The 23,399-nt window shown below is 49.1% G+C and overlaps 1 protein-coding gene across 5 annotated transcripts in view; it reads left to right on the top strand.

Annotated features, from left to right (window-relative positions):
* PRPF40B (pre-mRNA processing factor 40 homolog B) overlaps window positions 1-23,399 on the top strand; it is a 41,829-nt gene that overhangs the window by 7,303 nt on the left and 11,127 nt on the right. For all 5 annotated transcript variants that reach the window (XR_008315711.1, XR_008315712.1, XM_053293838.1 and 2 more), the window contains 19 exons: window positions 416-443; window positions 3,255-3,280; window positions 5,412-5,489; window positions 7,274-7,384; window positions 8,404-8,524; window positions 8,619-8,649; window positions 9,338-9,502; window positions 9,897-9,999; window positions 10,428-10,492; window positions 10,724-10,888; window positions 13,024-13,132; window positions 13,358-13,508; window positions 17,073-17,206; window positions 18,395-18,509; window positions 19,422-19,513; window positions 20,728-20,844; window positions 21,546-21,683; window positions 22,240-22,335; window positions 22,691-22,771. Coding sequence is in view for 3 of the 5 variants with exons in the window: in XM_053293838.1 (XP_053149813.1) it covers window positions 416-443; window positions 3,255-3,280; window positions 5,412-5,489; window positions 7,274-7,384; window positions 8,404-8,524; window positions 8,619-8,649; window positions 9,338-9,502; window positions 9,897-9,999; window positions 10,428-10,492; window positions 10,724-10,888; window positions 13,024-13,132; window positions 13,358-13,508; window positions 17,073-17,206; window positions 18,395-18,509; window positions 19,422-19,513; window positions 20,728-20,844; window positions 21,546-21,683; window positions 22,240-22,335; window positions 22,691-22,771 (1,926 nt within the window). In the remaining 2 variants the exon portion in view is untranslated. The remainder of the gene's footprint in view (window positions 1-415; window positions 444-3,254; window positions 3,281-5,411; window positions 5,490-7,273; window positions 7,385-8,403; window positions 8,525-8,618; window positions 8,650-9,337; window positions 9,503-9,896; window positions 10,000-10,427; window positions 10,493-10,723; window positions 10,889-13,023; window positions 13,133-13,357; window positions 13,509-17,072; window positions 17,207-18,394; window positions 18,510-19,421; window positions 19,514-20,727; window positions 20,845-21,545; window positions 21,684-22,239; window positions 22,336-22,690; window positions 22,772-23,399) is intronic.

The raw sequence follows: 23,399 nt of genomic DNA, 5'->3' as shown, positions 1-23,399 counted from the left end.
CCAGCTGCCCCTATGGTAGCATGTCAGTAGATGGCATTTGTCCTTTAGCCATTTAATCTGTTGATATAACTGAATGGGAGTTCTCTGTTTTACCAAGCCAAAGGGGTTTGGAAGCATTTGCATTGTTCTCTGAAAGGCTTGCGCAGGAGAGATTCATTATTTATTTCTTTATTCCATTTATATCCTGTCTTTCTTCCATAATGCAACTCTGGGTGGAATACATGGGTTCTCAAGCTGGGGTCTCATCCAGGCACAAACCAGACCCATGCCTGCTCCGCTTCAGTAAGGTTGCTGCATTACATGCATGCCTTGGGCCAAGAGATGAGTAGCGGGTGAAAGGGAGTTAGCATTCTTCCCATTTGTAGAGGTAGCTGAGCTCAAACTCCTTGATTTAATCCTTTTTTCTCTTTGGCAGGCAGCTCCTGTGACAGACCCGTCCAGTGGTGAGTATCCCAGTGGATGTGTCCCTAGATGTATTTAGGGTGCTTCCAGATCGGGAGCTTTTTTTTTGGAGCAGGGTTACAGACACTGTGCCTTCTACAACTGTGGACATGGCAGAAAACCAGCAGTTAGAGCCTTTACCTTTGTGAAGCTGAACCTGTTGAATTTCTGTTGACCATGCTGCTGGTCATCAGAAGGCTCATGACTCGACTGGGGGGAAACAGTCGTCAATCCTGTCACCAAATGCCAGTTCAAATGAAATGCTTTTTAACGCCCTTACAATAAAAGGCCTGTTTTGAGCTCGAAACAGAAGAACCCTGTTTTGATGGGAATGTTTCAACATTCTGAGTGCCATTTTGGAGAGCTGTTTTGCCCTTGCTGATTGGTATTCTGGCACTGGCTTTCAGTTCGTTTGTGATCTTGTTTCTTGGTTGGCTTTTTATCATACAAATCAAGTGTTGTCGTGGGCAACTGCACCCCTATTGGCTGTGGGTAGGGAGGAACACAAAAGGAGGGAATTTCAAAATGTATTCAAAGGGACTGGGAGGCAAACATAGCCCTTATGCCTCTCTTGAATAGAATACATCAGGAGAGGAGGAAGGAAGGAAGGTTTGATTTTGTAATTTTCATTTCTAAGCACTAAGTATAATGCTGTACTATTACTACTATAACTATCTGGTTTTGCTGGATCTCAGATTGACAAAGGCAGAACTTGGGTGCCAGACTGGCTTCCTTGAGTTGTAGTTTGGTTTGTTTGTGAGCTAGTGTTGTGGTGAGAAATGGACAGTGGTGTGTGTGTTTGTGTGTCATATTCCTTGGTGATTGTGGTGTGGTACGTTCCATGTCTGGCCTTGAGACTAACTTGTGCTTCACTCACTGCTCTGATCAGCTCTGCAATTTGCATTGAAAGGGCTACTCAGTCAAAATGTGGCTGAAGTTGCTCTAGTTGAACTAATGGCTATGCTTGCTGCTAAGGGTGCTGCTATGGCAGCTGTTGTAATGCTAGATAGTAACGTATTGTTATAATTGTGTATGAGTGAACAACTTATGCCAGTTATGCTACTGCAGCATAGGCACTGTGGCTGGCAGTGGATTCTAGGCCAGTGATTCTTGTTTGGCCATTTTTGGACTGTGTTTGAAATGTGTGTTCTTTGTTAGGAGGGACAGATTCCTTTTTACTGTGTCCTTCTGCAGTGTTTTTCAAGGCAGGGTTTGCATAATGTCTTGCAAATTGCAATGCAAAACTGTTCCAGCCATAAGAAACAATGGGGAACTTGAAACACCCCATTGTTCCCTGTGGCTAGCTAGGGACACCAAAGTGGGTTGTGTGGTAGGGCATGATGGGTGCTACCTACCACCCAACCCACAAAAGAAATGGGCAAATGGGTGATTTAAAAGAAACTAGCTGACCTGGCACAGATCATCTGCGCCCCTAGTTCTCCCTGTCTCTCCCCCTCAGCCGCATTTCGTTCTCCCCCCTTTCAGCCCCTTTTCGAGAAGCTGGCCTGCTTCTTGTCCCCACTGCTTTTCCTGATGGGCCAGGCCATCCTTTATTTTGGCCAGCACGCTGCCCTCTCCACTGCCCACCTGCCAGTTTTGCCTGCCCACCCGCCGCCCACCTTCTTCCACCTGATGGGCCAGGCCATCTTTCCTTTTGGCCAGCAGGCGGGCCGGAGAGGGAGTGGGCCGCCCTCTCTTCCACCTACCCGCTGCGGTAGTTTTCTCGCCTGGCCACTGGCTGCTTTCTCTGCCTGGCGGTGGCCATTTCCTGCCGTTCTTTCCCCATCCGCCCACCAGCTGCTGCCACCGCCGCCACCACTTTCTTGCCCATACCCGTGGCTATTTGGCAGCTGCTTGCAAAATCTTGCAAGAGCTGCCACACATGGGATTAGTCATGGGTACGTCTTAGAGAATTAAATATATAGATTTGTAACTTTCCCCCCAAGCCCCCATAGAATCCTATGGGGGTTTGGGGAAAAGGTTAAAAATCTGTTAAAAATTGTCCACTTGCTTTTTTGGGTTGGGTGGTAGGTAGCACTCATCATGCTTTACCAAGCAACCCACTTTGGTGTCCCTCAGATCTATGGGGAACAATGGAGTGTTCCAAGTTTCCCATTGTTCCCTATGGCTGAACACTTGATTCAAGTTTGTTCTGTCAAAACCAGCTGTTTCGACAGAACGAAATGTTTCTGCCATCTGTGTTTTGTTTTGAGTTCGAAACGAAATGTGAAACCCGTTTCATGTTCATCCCTAATGCAGGCTGCTTCCCAACCTCCCCTTGTTCTCCTTTGTAAGGAAATTTGAAATTGGCTCCTGGAAATGTGAGACAAGCCATCCTACCTGGTCTTGGGACCAAAGTACATTACACTACCTGCATAGTTTTGGCTCTGCATTTTTTGTTTTAAGTTAAATAGTGCCTGAAGGGGTTGAAATTAAGATCAGGACCACTGGAAAGGTTTGTTTAACCCTTTCTTTTCATGCTGTGTTCTTGTTGGGGGAAAGTGACACCAATGGAAGTTTGTCTTCCTGGGGGGTAAAGCAGCTTCAAGAGCAAGATCTTTTTTAGGAACTGTGGCATGGCAGGAAATTGTTAAATACTGCCTCCCCACGGTCCTGATCAGGTCCCTTGTGGTTGCTATTTAGCTTAACAAAACCAATGCACATACAGGGCCAAACGGTGCATTTAGCATAATGGGTAGTTTGGCCCTCACTCCAGCATCTTTTGTCTCCACGGGAAGCAGCCATTTCCCCCCTGCAAGATGGCCTTTGCACCATAACTGCACCTCTTCCTAATCTGCTCTCTTCTTCTGCAGCTGCTGTGACCCAGGCAGCACCTGTGGTGAGTAAGCGGCCAAACATATTTCCCAGACACTCTTGTTTTATGTGTGGATTTTAAATTTATTTTTGCATGGGAAACGCTCAATCGTTCTTACATTACAGAGAATCCAGATGCCTTCCTTCAAAGCTGCACTGCTATTGCGAGGCTGCATATTCTCCCTGTGCTCAAAATGGCAGTATTCTTCTTGTTGCCAGGAGTGGGAGGGATGCGATTCTTTTCCCCGCTACAGCAGTTGAGGCTGGTGCAGTTGTTGTGCGGAGTGTGGTTAGGGTGTGGGGGGTTAGGGCGCCTGTTGGGTGGTGCCTGTGATATGGATGATGGTGACGAGGGACGCAACGTGCTGTGATTTGGAGGGACTGTGTGCTCCCCTCCCATCTGTGCCAGGCGAAACACACAAGATGCTGCTTTCCAGCGGGGCAGTGAGACTGACATGACTCTTGGTGGTTTCCACCTCTGCTGAAAATCTTGGCGGTCAAGTCATGTCAGTTTCATCTTGGGAGCCACACTGCACTTAACGCTGGATGGTAATTTGGCCCTTAAAGCGATTTAAGTTCAAAAAGCAGCTGTAGGGGTAGCCGGGGCCACAGGGAAGGAATATTCCAGCCTTTACTCTCATGCTGTGGCCCTAGTAAAGATGCCCTTCCTTTCTTGAAACTGCAGTTCTGCCTGGGAGTTAATATTCCCTTGGTGCCAAAGAGAGCTTCTCTCCCAGGGCTAATAGCAGCTTTGCCGGGGGAAGTACTTTCATTGGGATCATAGGGGAGGAGAGCTGGTCTTGCAGTAGCAAGCAGAAGTTTATCCCCTTGCTAAGCAGTGTCTGCCCAGGTTTTGCATTTGGATTGGTGACGACATATGAGCCCTGTCTGCTGTAAGCCCCCTGTTGAGGGGATGGGGCCATTGCTCAGTGGCAGAGCATTGCCTTGCATGCAGACGGCCCCCTGCTCACTCGCTCTGGCATCTGCAGGTGCTGGGAGAGGCGCCTGCCTGAAACCTTGGAGAGCTGTTGCCAGTCAGAGCAGACAGTGCTGAGCTAGATGGACCAGTGGTCTGATTGGGCATAAGCAGCTTCCTGTGTTCCTAGATGCAAGGGGGAAAGGTTAACTACACTTTCCCCATGTGCTGACCAGTTTGGATTCCCCGCCCCGTCAGCTGTTTAGGTTCAAAAACTCACACACGCAGGGTCAAGCCATACATTTAACATAACATGGAGTCTGGCTTTCAGGTAGCATTTCCCAGACTTTTGATGACCGAGGCACACTCCCCCACCCCCACCCGCCCCCTGAATCAAAAATGGAAGCATACTTGACACTTCCACCTTAAAATGGCTTACTTTTAGCCTGTGATTGGGTTAGAATGACCTTCGGAGGAGCCTTTCCCTTGTGTTTCTCTGCAAGTCACTGGATTTTGTATGCCTCGTGATTGGAGGGAGGCAAGCCCACTGCAGTGATTTATCCCAAGATGCAAGAGACAGCCTCCTCTAAGGACAGACCATTCTGCTGTATCTCTGTATTGGGAGAGACTGAATGATCGAGTCACAACTGATACAGCAACCAGGCAGAATGGCCCATCTCCAGTGGAGACTGACTGCAATGAGACTAGAACAGTGGATCATAGAGAGACACAGCAGGCACTCTGGCCTCTCCAAAACCTTGAAATAATGTATTTCTCATGGCAAACTAGTCTGGAGATTACTCAGCTTCTCCTGACTCTGCTCTGAAACTTCAGTTGTGGTTGCTGCTGAGATGAAGACAACAAAAAGGAAACTAACAAAACACCTGATAGGTCAGATATTGAAGAAGGTGCTTCTTCCTTCCATCTTTGGCATGCATGTGTAACCCACCCCCACCCACCCCGTTTGTTTAGTTAGAAGGATACACAGCAACACGGCTAGTGCTGTGCCTCTGAAGCAAAGTTGCTTCTGCAGAAGGAAACGGCATCTCCATCTTACCTGGCTGGATTTTGTGGGGTTTCATATAGCTCTTTGAGGGAACTATGGGAGGGTCAATAAAGTGGCCAGGCTGTACTTAGAAGGACTTTCAGGATTGAGAGCCCTTCCCTCCTTTCGTATCCCTCCGTACTGTTGAGAGCTAGGGCTTAATCTCTTCTCCTTTCCTCACTCTGGTTTCCTCAGATTCCCAGTCCATTGTCAAGTGCCATGCAGCAGAATGTGATAGTCAGTGGCTCCCCGGTATTGGACACCGGCCGGAAGGTAATTGTCTGCATTGCAAGGCATCCACCAGTCTAAGGGAACATGGAGGTCTTGTGGTAGCAAGCATGACTTGTCCCCTTAGCTAAGCAGGATCTGCCCTGGTTGCATATGAATAGGGGACTTGAAGTGTAAGCACTGTAAGATATTCCCCTCAGGGGATGGAGCCGCTGTGGGAAGAGCAGAAGGTTTCAAGTTCCCTCTCTGGCTTCTCCAAGATAGGGCTGAGAGAGATTCCTGCCTGCAACCTTGTGAAGTCAATACTGAGCTAGATAGACCAATGGTCTGACTCAGTATATGGCAGCTTCCTGTGAGATTGTGTCGATCCTGTCGGTGGTACATTCCCAACCTTTTAACACATGGATTCCCAACCTTGGGTCCCCAGTTGTTGTTGGACTACAACTCCCATCATTCCCAGCACTGATCCCTCTAAGGCGTGTGCACTCGCATGTTTTTGGATGTCCGCTCAGTTAGTTTTAGATCCCGCTCAGGTTGAATCAGGAAGGCCCCATTCTGAATGCAGGTGCTCACATGCTGTCTTGATGCTGCCACCCAGAACAAAACTCATTCTGCACAGAGATGAGAAAAATTAGAGGGACCACTGATTCCCAGCTTTTGGCCATTGTGGCTGCTGGTGGTGGGAGTTGTTGTTCAGCATCATCTGGGACTCAGGGCTGGGAACTCCTGTTTAACACATTGAGGAGGCCAAACAGTGGTATGCTGGCACTTGTACTATCCTGGTTTGTAGGATGCATGCCAATGTAACCTGTAGGTACCATGCACCTGGTCTGCAAGATGGGTGGCTTTTGAGCAGGGCTGCATAACTTCAGCTCTCTAGCTGTTGTGGGAGTACAGCTCCCATGATCCCTGGCCACAGTGGCCAGTAGTCATGGATGATGGGAATTGTAGTCCAACAACAGCTGGAAGGCAGGAGTTGTGCAGTCCTGCCTTAGAGATACCCAGACATTAGTGCCAATATTCTGTCCTAGAAGCAGTGTGGCATCTTTACTCATGAAACCGGCCCAGGCTCATCCAGCACCTTCCGCTGGAGTTGGAACTCTGAGAACCAACAGGGCAAAGGCAAGCTCCAAAAGAGCAATTGGAAAATTGGGAAACAAGTGGATTCCCTTAGTTGGCTCAGGCCCTGGGAGGGAGGGAATGAGTGTGTGATGAAGCAGAGGAGTTTCTGATAAAGACCAGAGGGGCAGAATTGGTTGGGGACTGTGAAGAGTTGTGGGGGGTATATTATGCTGAACTTGGGAAGGAAGCAGGAAAGCTCATAGCACTCCTGAGCAAGATCCAGGACTGAATATTTTCTGGCCACAAAAATAAATAAATCTGCATCCAGAAAATGCTGCCCTCTGTATAACAGGTATAATGGATACACAAAACTAAATATGTTTGTTTTTGCACAATTAATTCTTTTCCAGGTTATTATGGGAAGGGGCAAAGAACTGAGCAGGGCAATGTAGCCCTACTCCCTGACTGTAGCCAGCAATCTCCCCCTCTTCGCCACCCCACACACAGAGTGGCTTTTGAGCTTTCCCCAGATGTTGCCCATCTGTTTTGCAGCCTGTCTTCCTAAACATGAGACTTGAAACTTGTTGTTTATGAAAGCTGATATTCTTAGATGCTTTATCCTCCTTTATGCCTGCTAACTAGTCAGGGAGGCACTTTTCAAAGTGGTGATTTTCTATATATACACACAGCCCTGAATATGAGAGAAAAGGGAGACCAGTCTCATCCCTGCCCTGAAGTCCGTTTTCTCTCTCTCTCTCTATCCTCAGAAGCCTGCGTGGAGTGAGCACAGGGCCCCTGATGGGCGCATTTATTACTACAATTCTGAAACCAAACAATCAAGCTGGGAAAAGCCGGATGAGCTCAAGTCCAAGGCAGAGGTGAGAGCCCTGGCTGATCCCAGGCATGCCGGGTGAATAAGATCCCAAACATGGACATTCCTCACTTGTTGTTGAGCTAGATTTGGACAAAGGACTGAAGGCCAGAGATGGCAGCTAAAGGCAGGCCCATGCGGGGCTCTTGAGAATCAGGCTTAAGAAAAAGGCGACCATTACTGCACTTCCACTTGAATATTGGCCCAGTGAAGGGCCTGGGAGTACCTCTTGCTGCAGCCTTTGCTGGAACGAAGTAGGCTTGAAGCTGATAAGTCACTTGGAATAGAGGCCTTGTAAGAGTGCGGAATAATAAACAAAGCAAAACATTATTATTTTTTAATCACAAGGAAAATGCCCATCTTTTTAACAGGAAGGATGGATATGGAGGGGATGGCTTGGATATTACAAGGACCCTGGTGGGCAGGTATTTTCAGCACCTGTACACAGAAACGCATTGCGCCCCCTTTCTGAGATCCCTGCCAGAGAGTCCAGGCCTGCCAGCTGCAGGGCTGAAGCGCAGGTTTTGCCATCTCTCCCAACAGGATTCTCCAATAGAGTGTTTTATTTTCGCCTCTAGGAGTGAATGGCACCTATTCACTTACATGGGAGACAGTGAAAGGGTGCTATTGAGGCGGATGCTCAGCCCTGGTGGAGGCTCAGTCTGTTCGACTGTCTCCTGTTGCTGAATCACAAGACTGCTTCTATCTGCATAGCCCCATCTTCGGTTCTCTTTCTTGGTCACACTAGAATGTGACAGAATGTTGGAAAATGGCTTTAATGGTTCTATATGTGAATTTAAACAAATAAACTCGTTCCATGTCAGTTCTATGGATCAGTTTTAAATGGGAGCTGATGCTTCTGTATGTGAAATTAAAACATCAAGGAACCATGAACTGCCCGGGAACCTTATTGTCACTAGACCTCTTTCCCCCTTTCCAACGTTGGGGAAGAGGGTTGATAAAAGCCAGGGATCTTGGGCCCCTGTCTCCCTGCCACTCTGGACCTGTCTTGCTCTGTCCTTTCAGCTCTTGCACTCACGCTGCCCGTGGCGTGAGTACCGCTCGGAGACCGGGAAGCCCTATTACTACAATGCGCAGAGCAAGGAGTCCCGCTGGACCCGGCCCCGCGAGCTGGATGATATTGAGGGTGAGGGTTTCTGGCAGCCAGGGGTGGGGGTCGGGGGTCCTGCTTCCCCCAAACATCCCCAGGCTAACCATCCTTGCCTTTTTTGTTTCCCCAGCACTGATCAAGGAAGAAGAAGAGGAAGCAGAGTAAGTCCCCATGGAGGGAGGTCATACGGTGTAGAATTCGGCCTCCTGCGAAGAAGAAGAATAAACTTTATTTGTTAGCCGCCCCATAACAAATTGTTCTCTGGGCACCTCACAACAGAGGATTAAAACATACAACAAAAACCCTTAACACGTCAAATCATAACAGACAGAAAAGGTGAAAATAAAATTTAAAAAACAATACAAAGCAGTTTAAAAACTCATTTTAAAATTAGTTAAAATCAGATCAGATCTGAAAATCAGAATTGAAAAGGCCTGGGTGGACAAAAAGGTCTTTACCTTTAATCCTGTGTGCTTTGGAATATCCAGGTAAAAAAAGCAAGTTTCTAACCTTCATGTGGTAAGAAACCTGAAAATATTCCATGCCTAATGGAACCTCAGAAGTCAAAAGGTATGGACCAAGATTTCTAAAGGCTGGGGTTCAAAAACCAGTGTTGGGCATAACTCCTGCTGCTTCTCTTCTATCATTATTTTTCAGTCTCCTGCATCATATCCCTTTTCTCTTTTCCTGCTCCCTTGATGGGAAACAAAACCAATCTTCCTTCCACATGTGGAGAGGTAGAACAAATTGTGCAAAATGAGCGGATTTGGCCAGTTTGCATAAATGATGCAGACTGCAGTTGCTTCTGGTGCAGAATATTCACAGCCCTCCTCCGCTTTCCTTCGTCAGGAGGCAACAGCCGCAACAGCCGGAGACACCACTGTCGGGACCTGCCAGTCCCAGCCCATCTTCTGCAGCCACGTCGGACACAGAAGGCACCGGCGGAGTCGAAGGACGGGAGACGCCAGGCACCGAGGGGGCATCTGCTGCACCTGAGGAGGAGGTTACGAGCAGGTGATGGTGGGGAGGTGACGGGGAGGGTGTGTGTGATGAAGCCCTAACCTCTTAGACTCTAGGCTGGGCGGTCGTAAGGCCCAGAGGGTGTGTGTGTGTGTGTGTGTGTGTGTGTGTGTGTGTGTGTGTGTGTGTGTGTGTGTGCAGGGGGTGCATTCCCTGTTGCTGAGCACAACTCTCAGGACTCCATGCTCACAGCCTTGACAACACTCCGTTGTCGCTGGGCTTAATACCAGTTAGCTTTTATATAGCAAGGTGCACTTTGTGTACGTTATCTTGACCATCCTTGCAATAACTCTGTTATTAGAATGTTGCTGCTGCTGTTAGCAGTATATTACAGACAGGAGAACCGGAGGCTGTGATCTGATCAGTATGCTCCTTTTTCCTGGGCCAGCTGTGATCCTGGGCAGAGAGAGGAGGAGGAGCGTAGCACTGGCAATGCCTGGAGCAACAAGGAAGAAGCCAAACAAGCTTTTAAGGAGCTGCTCAAAGACAAGGTACTCGGTCTTGAAGGGCAGGCGGCAGGTAAAGAACCAGAGGCTCCACTTCGGAATGAGGGCCAATTGGTACGGTCACTAGAATGGAGTGGTATCGTTTTCCTGAATTATTAGATTGCAGGAGTGGAGGGAGGACAGATCACACATGTTCATGCTTCCCCATGGGGAAAACCGCTATTCTGCACATAGGAAAAATGGCATTTCAGGGAAGAGGATTGGGTTCTTCCTGACGGGTTAATTTTCTGTATGTATAGTGGGGTTTGGGGGGCGAGGGGAGCAAATATGTCGCCTGAACGGGTACAGTCCAGGCAAAAATGTTACCATGATAATGTGGGTAGTACAAACTGGTCTGGAGGCAGGGATAGAGGTGTGTGCACCAAGCGCACAGGGTGCCGTTCTAGTTGAATAGTGCTGTGTTCTGGTTCCAGGGTGTCCCAGCAAGCGTGTCGTGGGAGCAAGCTATGAAACTCATTAGTAACGATCCACGGTTCAGGTACGGCCCTGAACTGAAGCTGTGGCTCCCCTCCCTTGCCCACACTCACTGTAGCTTCAGTTTGCCATTCTGCATGCTGTTCACAGTGGTAGACGTAGTTCTCCCGTGGGCCCACCCCACCCTGCCCACCCACCCACCCACTCATGCTCCTCCCACCGATTGTGCTTCAGTCCCCGACTCTTCCTTGTCCCTGGGTGCACAACCTCCCTTGACCCTCTGCTCCATGCCCAGTGCCCTGCCCAAGCTGAGTGAGAAGAAGCAGGCTTTCAACGCCTACAAGGCCCAGCGGGACAAGGAGGAGAAGGAAGAGACCCGACTCCGAGCCAAGGAGGCCAAGGAGGAGCTGCAGCGCTTCCTGGAACAGCACAGCAAGATGAGCTCCACCACCCGCTACAGGTAGGAGGCGCCATGCTTGCGTTGAGATGCCAGCTGCCTTGGCCCTGGCAGTGAGGATGCCGGGTTTCTCTCCCCTTCTGGCTGAGTGGCAGTCCTGCTGGGGAGGGGCCAGAGTCTCGTGCCTGGCACTACGCCTAGCATTCAGAGCTGGGCCTTTTCGGTAGGCGCTCCAGAACTCTGGACAGCATGTCCCACTGAGTTGTTGGGTATGACTTCTTTGTCAGCCTTTCAGAGGGCCTTAAAAATGCACTTCTTAACTATTTTAACTGTTTTATTTGGATTTATTGTTTTAATAAATTTGTACACTGCCTAGAGACTCGTGTATGATGTTACCAACCTCGCTATTCGTGGATCCGACATCTGCGTATCCATGGCTGGGTAATTGACACCCAACCTTGGCATATGCGGGGTGTGTGTGTGTGTGTGTGTGTGTGTGTGTGTGTGTGTGTGTTAACAAAGGGTTAACTTTGCGTATCCATGGGTTTGGGGTGGCTAGAAATAACCTAATAGCCTCCATGGTCATTTCCAGCCACCATTTTGAAGAGAGGAGCCATTTTGTGGCTCATTTGTTAAATGTTTTTTAAAAGTCTGTGATTTTTCACACAAAAACAGCGGATTTGGAACTTCTGCGGGGCATTGCTGGAGACCTGCGGAGCATGGGAGGGCACTTTTTTTGCATTTTTAGGATCCTTTTTGCGGTTCTCCACCCTCTTCTGTGCCTCCTGGAACCTAACCCCCAAATCCCATTGACTCAGTGTCTCATTATCTGCGGTTGTAGCAGAGAACAGAACCCCTGCAGACAATGTTGCTGGTTCGAATCCCTGCTGGTACTAGATCGGGCAGCAGTAATATAGGAAGATGCTGAAAGGCATCATCTCATACTGCCGGGAGGAGGCAATGGCAACTCCCCTGTATTTTACCAAAGAAAAGCACAGGGCTTTGTGGGTGCCAGGAGTTGAAATTGACTTGACAGCACACTTTACCTTTACTTTAATTCTTTGAAGAGGAGGCAGGGGCTTTTAAAAGGAGGTTGGTACAGGAGGTGCAGATTTCTTCTAAGTGCCTCTTGCTCTGTTTTGAATCTATCTTGGTTGGTCGTGGAAAGGGAACATGTCAGTTTATGTTGAAATGGTTGGATGTTGCCTTGGGCTCTGTTTTAGGCCAAGAGGCAGCATACAAAAATAAACAAACCTGTGCCTGCCCAATCTGTGGGTGGTAGGAAGGTAGCAAGGGATAAATGTTTGTGGCTCTGTATCTGGGCCAAATCTAGCCCAGAGGTTTGGTCTCCATCTCCGGGTCCCTGAGGTGAGTGGCTGTAGCAGGGGGCTGGAGTGGGGAAGTTGGTGCCTGAAGCCCAGCAAGGAGAGAAGACCGTTTCGCTGACCAAGCAAAGGCGGCGCCTATCAAACCAGGCCAATCACAAGGCTCTGTACCCCCTGCCAAACCCATGGCTGATGTTTGGCATCACACCCCTTCTGTACCTAGAGAGGGCTCTAAGGCTTCAGTTCCCCAAGTCCATAGGAGTTTGTACGGCTGGGTCCCAGCTTCAGACCATGATGTTACTGCTTTCAGCTCCACACCCTGATGCTCTGTTAGAAGAGTGGCCAACCTGAGGCTCTCCTGCTGTTGCTGGACTACAACTCCCATCATCCCCAGCTGCAGTAAGCTGCTGCAAATGATGGGAGTTGTAGTCCAAACCACAGCTGGATTGCCTCGGGTTGGCCATCCCTGCTCTGTTGGGTTTATTTTCATGGTTCTGCTGTCACTGGTGAGAAAGAACAAAATAAAAACTATGAGAAGACAAATCTGGCTTGGCTCTCCAGGTTGTAGATGCACCCATGTGCACATGCATTTTTAGGCTTGACCTGTGCACATGCATTTTTTGGCTTGACCTGTATGTCCTGCCCCTCCTACTCGGTGCTCTCTTGTGCAGGGGTTTCAAATTGCAGCCCGCCAGCTGCTGTTGTCCTACAACTCCCGTCATTCCCAGTCACAGTGGCCAGTAGCCAGGGATGAAAGGCGTTGAAGGCCAATGACAGCTGGAGGGCAGTGACAGTTGGACACCCCTGTTCTTGTGTCCCCTGGGCCCCCACGGCTGTGATTTTACCTTCCTCCCTTCCTTCTCATCCCCCAAGGAAAGCTGAGCAGATGTTCAGGGAGCTGGAGGTCTGGGCCATGGTGCCTGAGAGGGACCGCAAGGAGATCTACGACGATGTTCTCTTTTTCCTGGCCAAGAAAGAGAAGGTAAACAAGGGCATGGGCCAGGACATGGGGGTGGGGTGCAATTTGTCAGGGAGGATAGAACCCAGGAGTCCTGACTCCCAGTTCCCCTCTTGACCCACCGCTCTCCGATGTCCATAACTAGCGCCCCCCCCTTGCCCCTCCAAGTGCCCAGGGATAGGCGCCTGGGAGCCTTGCCCTGCTGGGATGGGTGCCGGCCCCAACGATGTCCCCTGCCACCCTCCTCAGGAGCACGCCAAGCAGCTGCGCAAGAGGAACATCCAGGCGCTGAAGAGCATCCTGGACGGCATGAGCCGGGTCAGCTTCCAGACCACCTGGTCCGAGGCCCAGCAGTACCTGATGGACAACCCCAGCTTTGCCGAGGATGAGGACCTACAAAGTGAGGCGCCTTCCACCTTCCTGTTGCCCCGGCTCCCTCCACCTCCCACTCACTCTCTCTCTCGCCCTCCCTCTCCATCGGCAACTGCTCCCTCCCCAGGTCAAAATTTCACAGCCAAAGGAATCTTGTGTCTCTGTGTGCAGACACTGCTCAGGTTCATACTGGGCACAGACAACCCAAGAATATCTGCTTTCCAGGTCTCTGTTTTATGAAGCAGGTTTCTAGCCCTTTAAGATGCAAAGGCTTAAAAGTATGTGGGCGATGACTGGAGAGATTTTGGGAGCCAGGTGGGAGGGGCAGGCTGAGCAGGGATTCAGGGCCTTGCGAAACTCTCTTCTCCCCACTCTGCCACATGATTAGCAAAAACATTGCTAAATATTGTACAAAATGTTTGCTTTACATATTTATTACTGTTTTTTCAATCACACCCTTCTTCCAAGGAGCTCAGGGCAGTACATGTGGTTCCCCTTCATGTCATCCTCGCAACAACCCTGTGGTGTAGGTTAAGCTGAGAGTGACTGGCCCAAGGTCATCCAGTGAGCTTTGTGGTTTGGCAGAATTTGAACCCTGGTCTTTTGGGCCCTAGTGTGATACTGCAGATCACAAAATTCAACCTCATTCAACTAGGGTGTGTGTGTGTGTGTGTGTGTGTGTGTGTGTGTGCGCGCGCGCGCACACGCGCAAGCCCCCACCCCTACCCCCCACCGCACTTTTCCAGCACAGTATGTTTAGCAACCTGCTGGTACATAAAGCACACACTGCTGCTGCGGGGTTTTTTTGCTGTCGTCAATCATTTCTGTAAGCTTAATTTCAGCATGCGCTTTCTGGTCTTTATGGTTTCTGCCCTCACAACAGGCTTGTCAGGTAGGTTGCTGTTTCCCCCATTTTTCAGATGGGGCTCTGAGACCCAAAGAGTGCAGCTTGCCAAGGGGCCTCCAGCAGAAAGGGGATTTGAACCCAGATCTCCTGAATCCCAAGTTCAGCTACTGGAATGTGTTGGTGCTTTGGAACTGTGTAAACAAACAAACCCATTAGCGGGACTGCAGTGGCCACTTCTGCTATGCCATGGTGGGTGTGGGGTTTCTCACAGCCCGAGGTGGAGACGCACTCTACATCTGGCGACTGTGTATGTGTGTTTGGAGGGAGAAGCTTTGGATCTTGGATGCTTTGAAATAAGGGTGTTCTTGTAATGTAAAGAGCATCTGGAAAACCAGTTCCCATTGCTAAAGCTAAGCTGCAGTCTTAGACCCTTTCCCTTCGTCTTGTTGGAATTGCCACAGCCCATTCGACCAAAGTTGTCACCATCTTTGCCCTTATTTATGCACAGACAACTCTTGCTGGCAACAGTTGCCTGGTAACTGTAGGGAGGGCTGTATCTGTGATTCCAGGATTGCATCACGCAAGCAGAGGGACTGATGTGGACTACCTCGGCTGTCACTTAAAAACAAAATTCAGCATTTTGACTTGAAGCCATTCAAGCTTCAAAGATGCAAGACGTGTTGGCAAAAGCTCAAAGCCACACAGGAGAGGCAGGGCTGAGGTTCTTGTGATTAGGGCAGGGGGTTCACAAACTGGCCGCTCCTCTGCAACTGGTATTGGAACATGTTCCTGCCTCTGAACATGACCTATAGCCATCAGGATTCGTTGTCTCTGATAGACTTATCCTTCACGAGTTTGTCTAAGCCTTGCTTAAAGCTACCCAAGCTGCTGGGCATCACTACATTCCGTGGCAGAGAATTCCATAGATGAAATGATGTGCTGTATGGAAAAGCACTTCATTCTGTCCGTCCTAAATTTCCTGGCCATCTGTTTCATGGGATGACCCCTGGTTCTAGTTTTGTGAGAGATGAAGAAACATCTCTCTATCCATGTTCTCCAAACCATGCATAATTTTGTAAACCTCTGTTATGTCTCCTCTTTGTCACCATTTTTCTAAACTAAGCCCAACCCCCCAACCCCAAATATTGTAGCCTTACCTTGTAAGGAAGATGCTCCAGGTCCCTGATTATCTTGGTTGCCCTCTTCTGCACCTTCTTCAGTTCTCCAGTATCCTTTTTGAGATACAACGACCAGAACTGTACACAATATTCCAAGTGTGGGTGCACCTTAGATTTATGATATTAGCAGTTTTCATATTCTAATATTAAATATAGCATTATAATATTAGCCGTTTTATTTTCAATCCCCTTCCTAATGATCCCTTGCATGGAATTGGCCTTTTTCACAGCTGCCATGCACCGAGTCAACACTTTCAATGTCCACCATGACCCCAAGATCTCTCTCCTGGTCAGTCACTGACTGCTCAAAGCCCATCAGTGTGTATGTGAAGTTGGGGTTTTTTGCCCCAATGTGAATCATTTTATACTTACATTGTATTCCATTTGCTGTTTTGTTGCCCACATGCCCAGTTTGGAGAGATCCTTTTGGAGCTCCTCACAATCTGTTGTGGATTTCATTACCCTAAATAGTTTAGTGTCATCTGCGAATTTGACCACTTTGCGGCTTACCCCATCTTCTAGATTATTTATGAACAAGTTAAAGAGCACTGGTCCCAGTACAGATCCCTGGGGGACCCCACTTCTTATATCTCGGCATTGCAACAATTGTCCATTTATTCCTATCCCGTTTCCTGTCCTTCAGCCGGTTACCAATCTATAAATGCTCCCCGTCCCCTAATTCCTTGACTGCTAAATTGACTCAAGAGCCTTTGAGCATTGGGGCTGTGGATGATGGGAGTTGTAGCCCAACAACATCAGAGGACCCAAGCAGTGTTCCCTCTAACAGGGATTCCCTGATGTTGACTACAACTCCCAGAATCCTCAGCAAAAGGTCATTGCAGCTGGGGATTTTGAGAGTTGTAGTCAACAACATCAGGGAATCCCTGGACCCATGTTTGAGAACCCTGGGTTAGGGGAATGAGGCTCCCATTGCACCACATAGGTCTTGGGCCCTTCCCTGGGCCCCACCCCACCAGAGCAGCACAAACAGGAGAAAATTGAAAAGTTAATCCCAATCAACTGGGTTGGGATAGGAGGTGGGCCTTGTTGGGTAGCCAGAAGTTCCCGCTGCTGATCGCTGACACCTCCTCTGTTCCCTTAAATCGGAGTGGTGTCAGAGCAACTCTTTGGGGACCCACCCAGATAGGAGAGAGGCTTCGGAGGGCAGTTTCCCAAGGGCTGTGAAACCTAGAGCTGGCCCTGCTAATAAGGGAATATTTGAAAAATGTAACATGAACAAAGTATCCACAGGACACCTAACTTAATTTAGCTTTCCTTGGCACATACCATGTTGATTTGCTGCTGTGTGTGTTCTGCCCTGGCTGTTGCCTTCCTGGAGTCATGACATCAAGAAGCATAAGGATAGCACTCAGAAGTCCTGGCTCCCTAGGTTGTCCCAGATCCCACACCCACTCCTAGAGAAGGGGACAAACTCATGTCTGATTGGCGTGTGGTGTAGCCTGTCCAGAATGGTTGGAATGGTCCCCTTCTCTGCACTCCATGTTGATGTCATCACTTCACTGAGCCTATGCCCCCCCCACCCGCCCCACCTCTGTGCTTCTTTCAGACATGGACAAGGAGGACGCCTTAATCTGCTTTGAGGAGCACATCCGGACGCTGGAAAGAGAGGAGGAGGAGGAGAGGGAGCGTGGCCGGCTCCGGGAGAGACGCCAGCAGCGCAAGAACAGGGAGGCCTTCCAGGTATCAGTGGCCACAACCTTGAGCTAGAAGCGCAGTTGGTGGGGGAAACCCTGAACCACTGTTTGGAGGCAGTGGGCTGAACTGCAAACGCCATGTGTCTTCCGGAGTCTGTTGCCTGAGCTAATGAAAACAAACGAGTCAGAATATAAAGGTGTGGTCAGGTTTTGTACAGCACAGGGATGACGCTGGCCTGTGCTGCGCTCTCTGCAGAAGATGGAGGAGAGCTGTGTGCATGCGCTGTGATTCTGTGCAACTATGCACAAGTGCAGGATGTAGTGCTCAGCAAAGCATTCCGCTTTTTTAAAAAATCTCCTAGCTCTTAAGGGGGCAAATATATGCTTGCATGTGTGTCGGATATATTTGATGAAATCTCAGATGCTAGGGGGTTAGTGAAGGATTTCCAGCTATGAGCAATGAGATTCTGATATTTCAACAGGTATTGGCCGCATGCAGAGATTTGGGTTTTCTGGGTGTGGGGGGGGGGAAATCCCAGAAAAATTCCCATGCTAAATTTCTCACTTTCCAGATGCCTTAAATAGATTATGATCTGACTTAGCATTTTGTTTGACTTTTATATTTAGTAAGTCACACTAATAGTAACCGCATTAATTTCCCACACTTTTTCAAGTAGTTTTTCAAGTAGTTAAGCAGTTGACTTGAAATCTTTGATGGCGGGGGGGATGGCAGGGCGGGGGAATCAGTAAGTACTCTTAATATGGTTAAAATGTTATGATGAAACAAATTCAAAGCTTTATGTTGAAAGAAGTTTAGAGATGGAGAAATTTTCATGAAAAAATTAAGTATAGGAAAGTTTTCCCTACATCTTTGGCCATATGTGTTTAAACTTCACTGTTTGTTTAATTTCTTTCTTTCAATGAAAGCTGAGATAGTTAAGCTGAATCTTGCAGCCAGTGCTACATCCATTGCTTTTTGCCATTCCCGTGGAATTGTAGCACACAGAGAATGTTCCACGCTTGCCTGAAGTGTTCTTGGTTTCTAGAAAGCCTCTGGGGAAAGAGGCGTTCAGCAGGTCCCAGTGTGAAGTGTATTGGGTTGCACAGGGGATCTGGGTTTCAAGGCCTGCTTTGGGGCATGTGGCCACACTAGCAGGGTCTCTGAATGGGGGAGGGGCTGACTCCCCGATCTCTCTCGCTCTATCGTAGAATAACCAGGCTGCTTCTTGCTCAGGCCTTCTTGGACGAGCTTCATGAAAACGGGCGCCTGCACTCCATGTCCACCTGGATGGAGCTGTACCCCTCACTCAGCACCGACAGACGCTTTGCCAACATGTTGGGCCAGCCTGGTAAGCAGCTGGTGGGCAGAAACCCCCACACCCTCCCCCCTTCAATCATGGCCCTTAAAGTCAGTATATACAAATACATATATAGCAAAAGGGAAGTTGTGAATGCTAGGTTAGACATTTGGGTGGGGGCCTAGATTTCAGGGGACGGGCAAATTGATACTGCATTGTCTCCTGGCAAGAAAAGCCCTCTTCAGACGTTTTTGGAAAAGGACAGCATAGTCATGTACGCCATCCAAAGTGGGTCTGGAAGCGGCACTCTCCCTCCTGAGCTGCTCACGGTTACAGCATTTGGCTGCAGAGGTCAACACCGTAAGCGTGATGGCAGGTGCTTCTGTGACCAGCATCCTGGTGGTATAGTAGATTACCGCTGAGCAGCCCTATTGAAATTAAAGGATCTTGGCTGAGAAAGATCTTTGCCTGAGGCCCTGAAGCCAGGGTTGATGGCTCAGAATTAGGTGCAACATTCTCCTCGCTCAGTTTAAGGCATCTCCTTCTATCTCCTTTCAGTGCTTTTCAAGCTTCTTAAGGGACATTCAGGATTAGCAACCTCCAAGTGTTTACCACTGAATCTCTGCATTGCAGAAGACTCTGGAGTATGGTCTTGTGTCCCAGGTGATACAGCGCATGGTTCCCAGCCCACTCGGCTTCACAGCCAACCAGCCTGAACTGAGAATATGCCATAGGACACATTCCTTCCCCTGCACTGTGAAGCAGCTCAGTAGGGGTAGGCTGTCTTGTCTTCCGGGGAACTGTGTCTGCCATTCCTGACCTTTTCCTTTAGGAGTCCCTGGTGAAGCTTTCAAGGAACCTCAGGGTGGTTTCAAAATTGCTGTCTTTTTTGGTCTGTGGGCTAAAGCTGTGTTGTGGCAGGGCACTAACAACAGGCTGTGTCCCTCTACTCTTTTCCCATAGGCTCCACCCCACTAGACTTGTTTAAGTTCTATGTGGAAGATCTCAAGGCACGCTTTCATGATGAAAAGAAGATCATCAAAGACATTCTTAAGGTGCAACCAGCTTAGGCATTGGAGGGGCACAGACATTAAATATGTGTCAATTTCATGTTTTCTGAATTTGAAAAATTGATTCTTGGGAGTGAAGTTGGCATGAAAATGGAATTTTCTAAAGGGGAAACCCATCAGCAAATCCCTTCACTTCTGGTTCATTATAGTGAAGGGTTTAGCAAATTCCGTTCCATCCCCTTACAGAAAGCAGGCACCTCAGAAGTTTAATTGTGCTTAAAATAAGTGCCATTATTTTCAGTGGAGGGATGGGCCTCTGGGCAGGCAAGCAGGAAGCAATGTTCTGCTTTTCTGTGTTTCATGTTGCTGCCTGCTATTCTGTTCACAATGCTCATGTCAATCAGTGACATCCTCTGACCTCCTAAGAAACTCCCATCACTAATGGGAAATACTTAAAAAATACAGCTGCCCACAGTAGTGGGTGGTGGGAGAAGAATCACTATGGCACATAGAACCAAAAACTGTCACCAACAGCCAAAAGGAATGCTGGGAAAGAAGAACTGCTGGGAAAGACAAGGTGGAGGTGGGGGGGGGGGATGTGAAGAGATAAAGGCAGGGAAGTGCAAAGGAGGAGGAGATTTTTCCAGGCAGAAAGAAAGAAAGGAGGGGAGGGACTGTTTCCTGTCATTCTGCCCATCATTTTTGACTGGCTAAAGGTAAAGTTGTGCCGTCGAGTCGGTGTCAACTCCTGGCGCCCACAGAGCCCTGTGGTTGTCTTTGGTAGAATACAGGTGAGGTTCGCCATTGCGTCCTCCTGTGCAGTGTGAAATTATGCCTTTCAGCATCTTCCTATATCGCTGCTGCCCGATAGAGGTGTTTCCCATAGTCTGGGAATTTGAACCATCAACCTTTTGCTCCCTAGGCAAGTTTCTTCCCCGCCAGCATCGTAATCTTCATTAGGATGGACTAAGATGTCACAAGTGGATAGGAAGGCTTTTGACTAGCACTTTTCTTCAGGCTGAATGTCAAACAAAACCAAAACCAAAAGAAAAGAGTGGAGATGCGGGGAGGAGTAAAAAAGATTCTGCTGGGCATCATTCCTATCTTTTCTCCTTGCTGGGAATGATGAAGAGCCTGTGTCTGAGGTTTGCGGCAGATGCTTCTTGGGCTTGTTTACATGTGATGGGTCTTTGTGGTGCACAACGCAGAAGGAAAGGCCCCTAGGGAATTGCTAATCCTGCTCTTTTCCCTCTTGGTAGGACCGGAGCTTCAGTGTGGAAGTCAATACAACCTTTGAGGACTTTGCCCATGTCATCAGTTTTGACAAGCGTGCTGCCACATTGGATGCTGGCAACATTAAGCTGACTTTCAACAGTGTGAGTAAGCATTGGGTGGGGTGTGTGTGTGTGTGTGTGTGTTTGCACAAGGTGTAGTATACTCTGTGAAAACTGAACACACTCTAAGGGCACAGATGAATGGGCCTCTTCAGTACAGGGATTGGCTCTCTAAATAAGAACAGCAGGGTCAAGGGGTCACAGTATGGAGAGAAGGACATTTTTCTCCTCCTGTCATAATATTAGGAGTAAAGGACTGTCGTCCAGTGAAGATGACTGGCAACAGGTTCAGGACTGAGAGTAGAAAGTACTTCACACAATTTCCGGTTAACCTGTTGAACCAGAGCATGAGGTGATGGCCACCAGCTTAGAAGACTTTTCAAAAGGATTAGACAAATGCATGGAGAATGGGTCTATTTTGCTAGCTTAAAAGGAGCCTCCATGTACATAGACAGTATATCTCGGAATGCCGGATGCTGGGGACAAGCAACAGTGACAGGCTGTCATCTTCATGTGTTGCTTCTGAGCTCCCCAAAGATGCTTGTTTTGGGTACATTTGGAAGCAGAGCACTTGACCGGAGGAGACTTGATCTGATCCAGTGACGCAAAAGAGCATTATTTTGTTCTCAGGATGCAGAGCACTGGGGACACTGTTTCAGGGGGTTTTTGTAGTAGGGCCACGGGAGGCCCTTGGAATGCCATTCTGTGACGTCTGACTCCTTCTGTGCTTCCCCCCACCCCAGCTGCTGGAGAAGGCTGAGGCACGGGAGCGGGAGCGGGAGAAGGAAGAAACCCGTAAGATGCGGCGCAAGGAGGCCGCATTCAAGAGCATGTTGCGGCAGGCGGCTCCCCCTCTGGAACCCAACACCGCCTGGGATGAGGTGAGCTCTCCTGCTCCTCATTTCAGGAGCAGCCTCTGCTGGTTTCCCTGGAGTCGCGTAAATCAACTCCCAAGGGAGGATTGCTGGCAAACTGTATCCCCAGTCACTTGTGCATCTGGGTGGGATGGCTCAGTAATTCCGTTTGGGGGTTTGTTTTCAATACATGCTTGAGTGAGACTTATCCATCCCCCGTGTTTGTGCACAGATCATTGATCTGAGGTGTGCCTTCCTCATTGGAAGAAGGCACGCTAGAGCAGTGACTCACGCAGAAATACCACCGGCAGCCACCTCTGTGGATAGGTGCCTTGGGGTGACAGGAGCCTTTAAGTTATTTCTCATATCACACTCACAGTTCTCTTTCAGCACATGGGGATTACTGCTTCTAATGGTCTGGGATTGGTTATGGGTCATCCTTTGGAACGTTGTTTTGACACCGTTGCTGCCAGCACCGTAGGGACCAGAGGGATATTTGCCAAAAGGCAACTAACACCCGCCATATAAAGGTGACACGCTGAGTGTTTTAGGTGTGATCCTGGCCTCTTGCCTTCCCTGCCAGGCACGAGAGCGGTTCGTCAATAACATAGCCTTTGAGCAGATCACCCTGGAGTCAGAGCGGATCCGCCTCTTTCGTGAGTTCCTGCAAGTGCTGGAGGTGAGAGCCGGGGCTGATCGGGAGGAGGGGGCCCGGCAGCCCCTTGGAGTGACGGAGATCATGAAGAAAATAGGGAGGGGTGGAGTTGGAGGGCCCTCAGGAGCTGGAGGGCCTGAGTTCTTTGAACCCATCTGCTCCATTATAGCAACCCCCCTGGGATTGACCCTTGGTGGGACCTCCTGCTCCGAGCCTGGCGAGGAACTTGGAGGTGGGGCTCCTGAGTGATACGCTGAGGTAGGGGGCTGGGGAGGAGGACGTTTGCAGTCTGGAAGGCTGTCCCCAAATCGCCCTGCTCTGCTGCATCTCGGATTCCCCCCACCTCCACCCCACACCTTCTCTCTCTCCCTCTGTGCAGACGGAGTGCCAGCATTTCCACGCCAAGGCCAAAAAACATGCCAAGAAGCCCAAGAAGCACCATCGCAAGCGCTCTGCTTCCGTGAGTTCTGGGCTTGGTGGGATCAAGAGGCAGGAGGTGGGAGGGGGTCTCTGGGGGACGTGTTGGGGAAGGGCAATTGGATATCCCAAAGCAAAGGCATTCTCTCCAGCCCCCTTGAACCACATCCGTGCTCTTGCAGGAGGAGCAGATGTGTTGGGGAAACCCGGGGGCCTGTACATGCAGGAGAATGAGAGGGGGTAGAGCCTGAGATTGTAGAATGGACTGTACCACTTTAGACTGCAGATGGGGAAACAAAAAAAAATTTTTTTTGAATGCACCACAATATACAAAACTCCCTGTATGTCACAAACTAGCATAGGACGGAGTGGGCTGGGCTAGAACATTTCTCCCTGATGTGCTAGATGTTTACTTGCAAGGAGATTTTTTATTTTAAAATAAAATAAAATAAGGGGGAGCATTCAAAACTGACAAACACACACAGAGACTGCCTGAAATGGTATAGTTCATTCTGCCACCTCCAGGATTCTGTCGTTCTGCAGCACATGTAGATCAGACCAATGTCCCCACAGAGACCTATAGCATCTCGAGGGAAGACATCTTAACTGTGCTCAATAAATGGATAGACACTTGGTATTTATTGCATTAAAAAGTGGTGCTAGGTGGCCTT

Source organism: Hemicordylus capensis, chromosome 2 (genome assembly GCF_027244095.1).
Source record: "Hemicordylus capensis ecotype Gifberg chromosome 2, rHemCap1.1.pri, whole genome shotgun sequence".
NCBI lineage: Eukaryota > Metazoa > Chordata > Lepidosauria > Squamata > Cordylidae > Hemicordylus > Hemicordylus capensis.
Note: the sequence above shows the minus strand (reverse complement) of the source record. Positions and strands in the feature narration are given on the sequence as shown.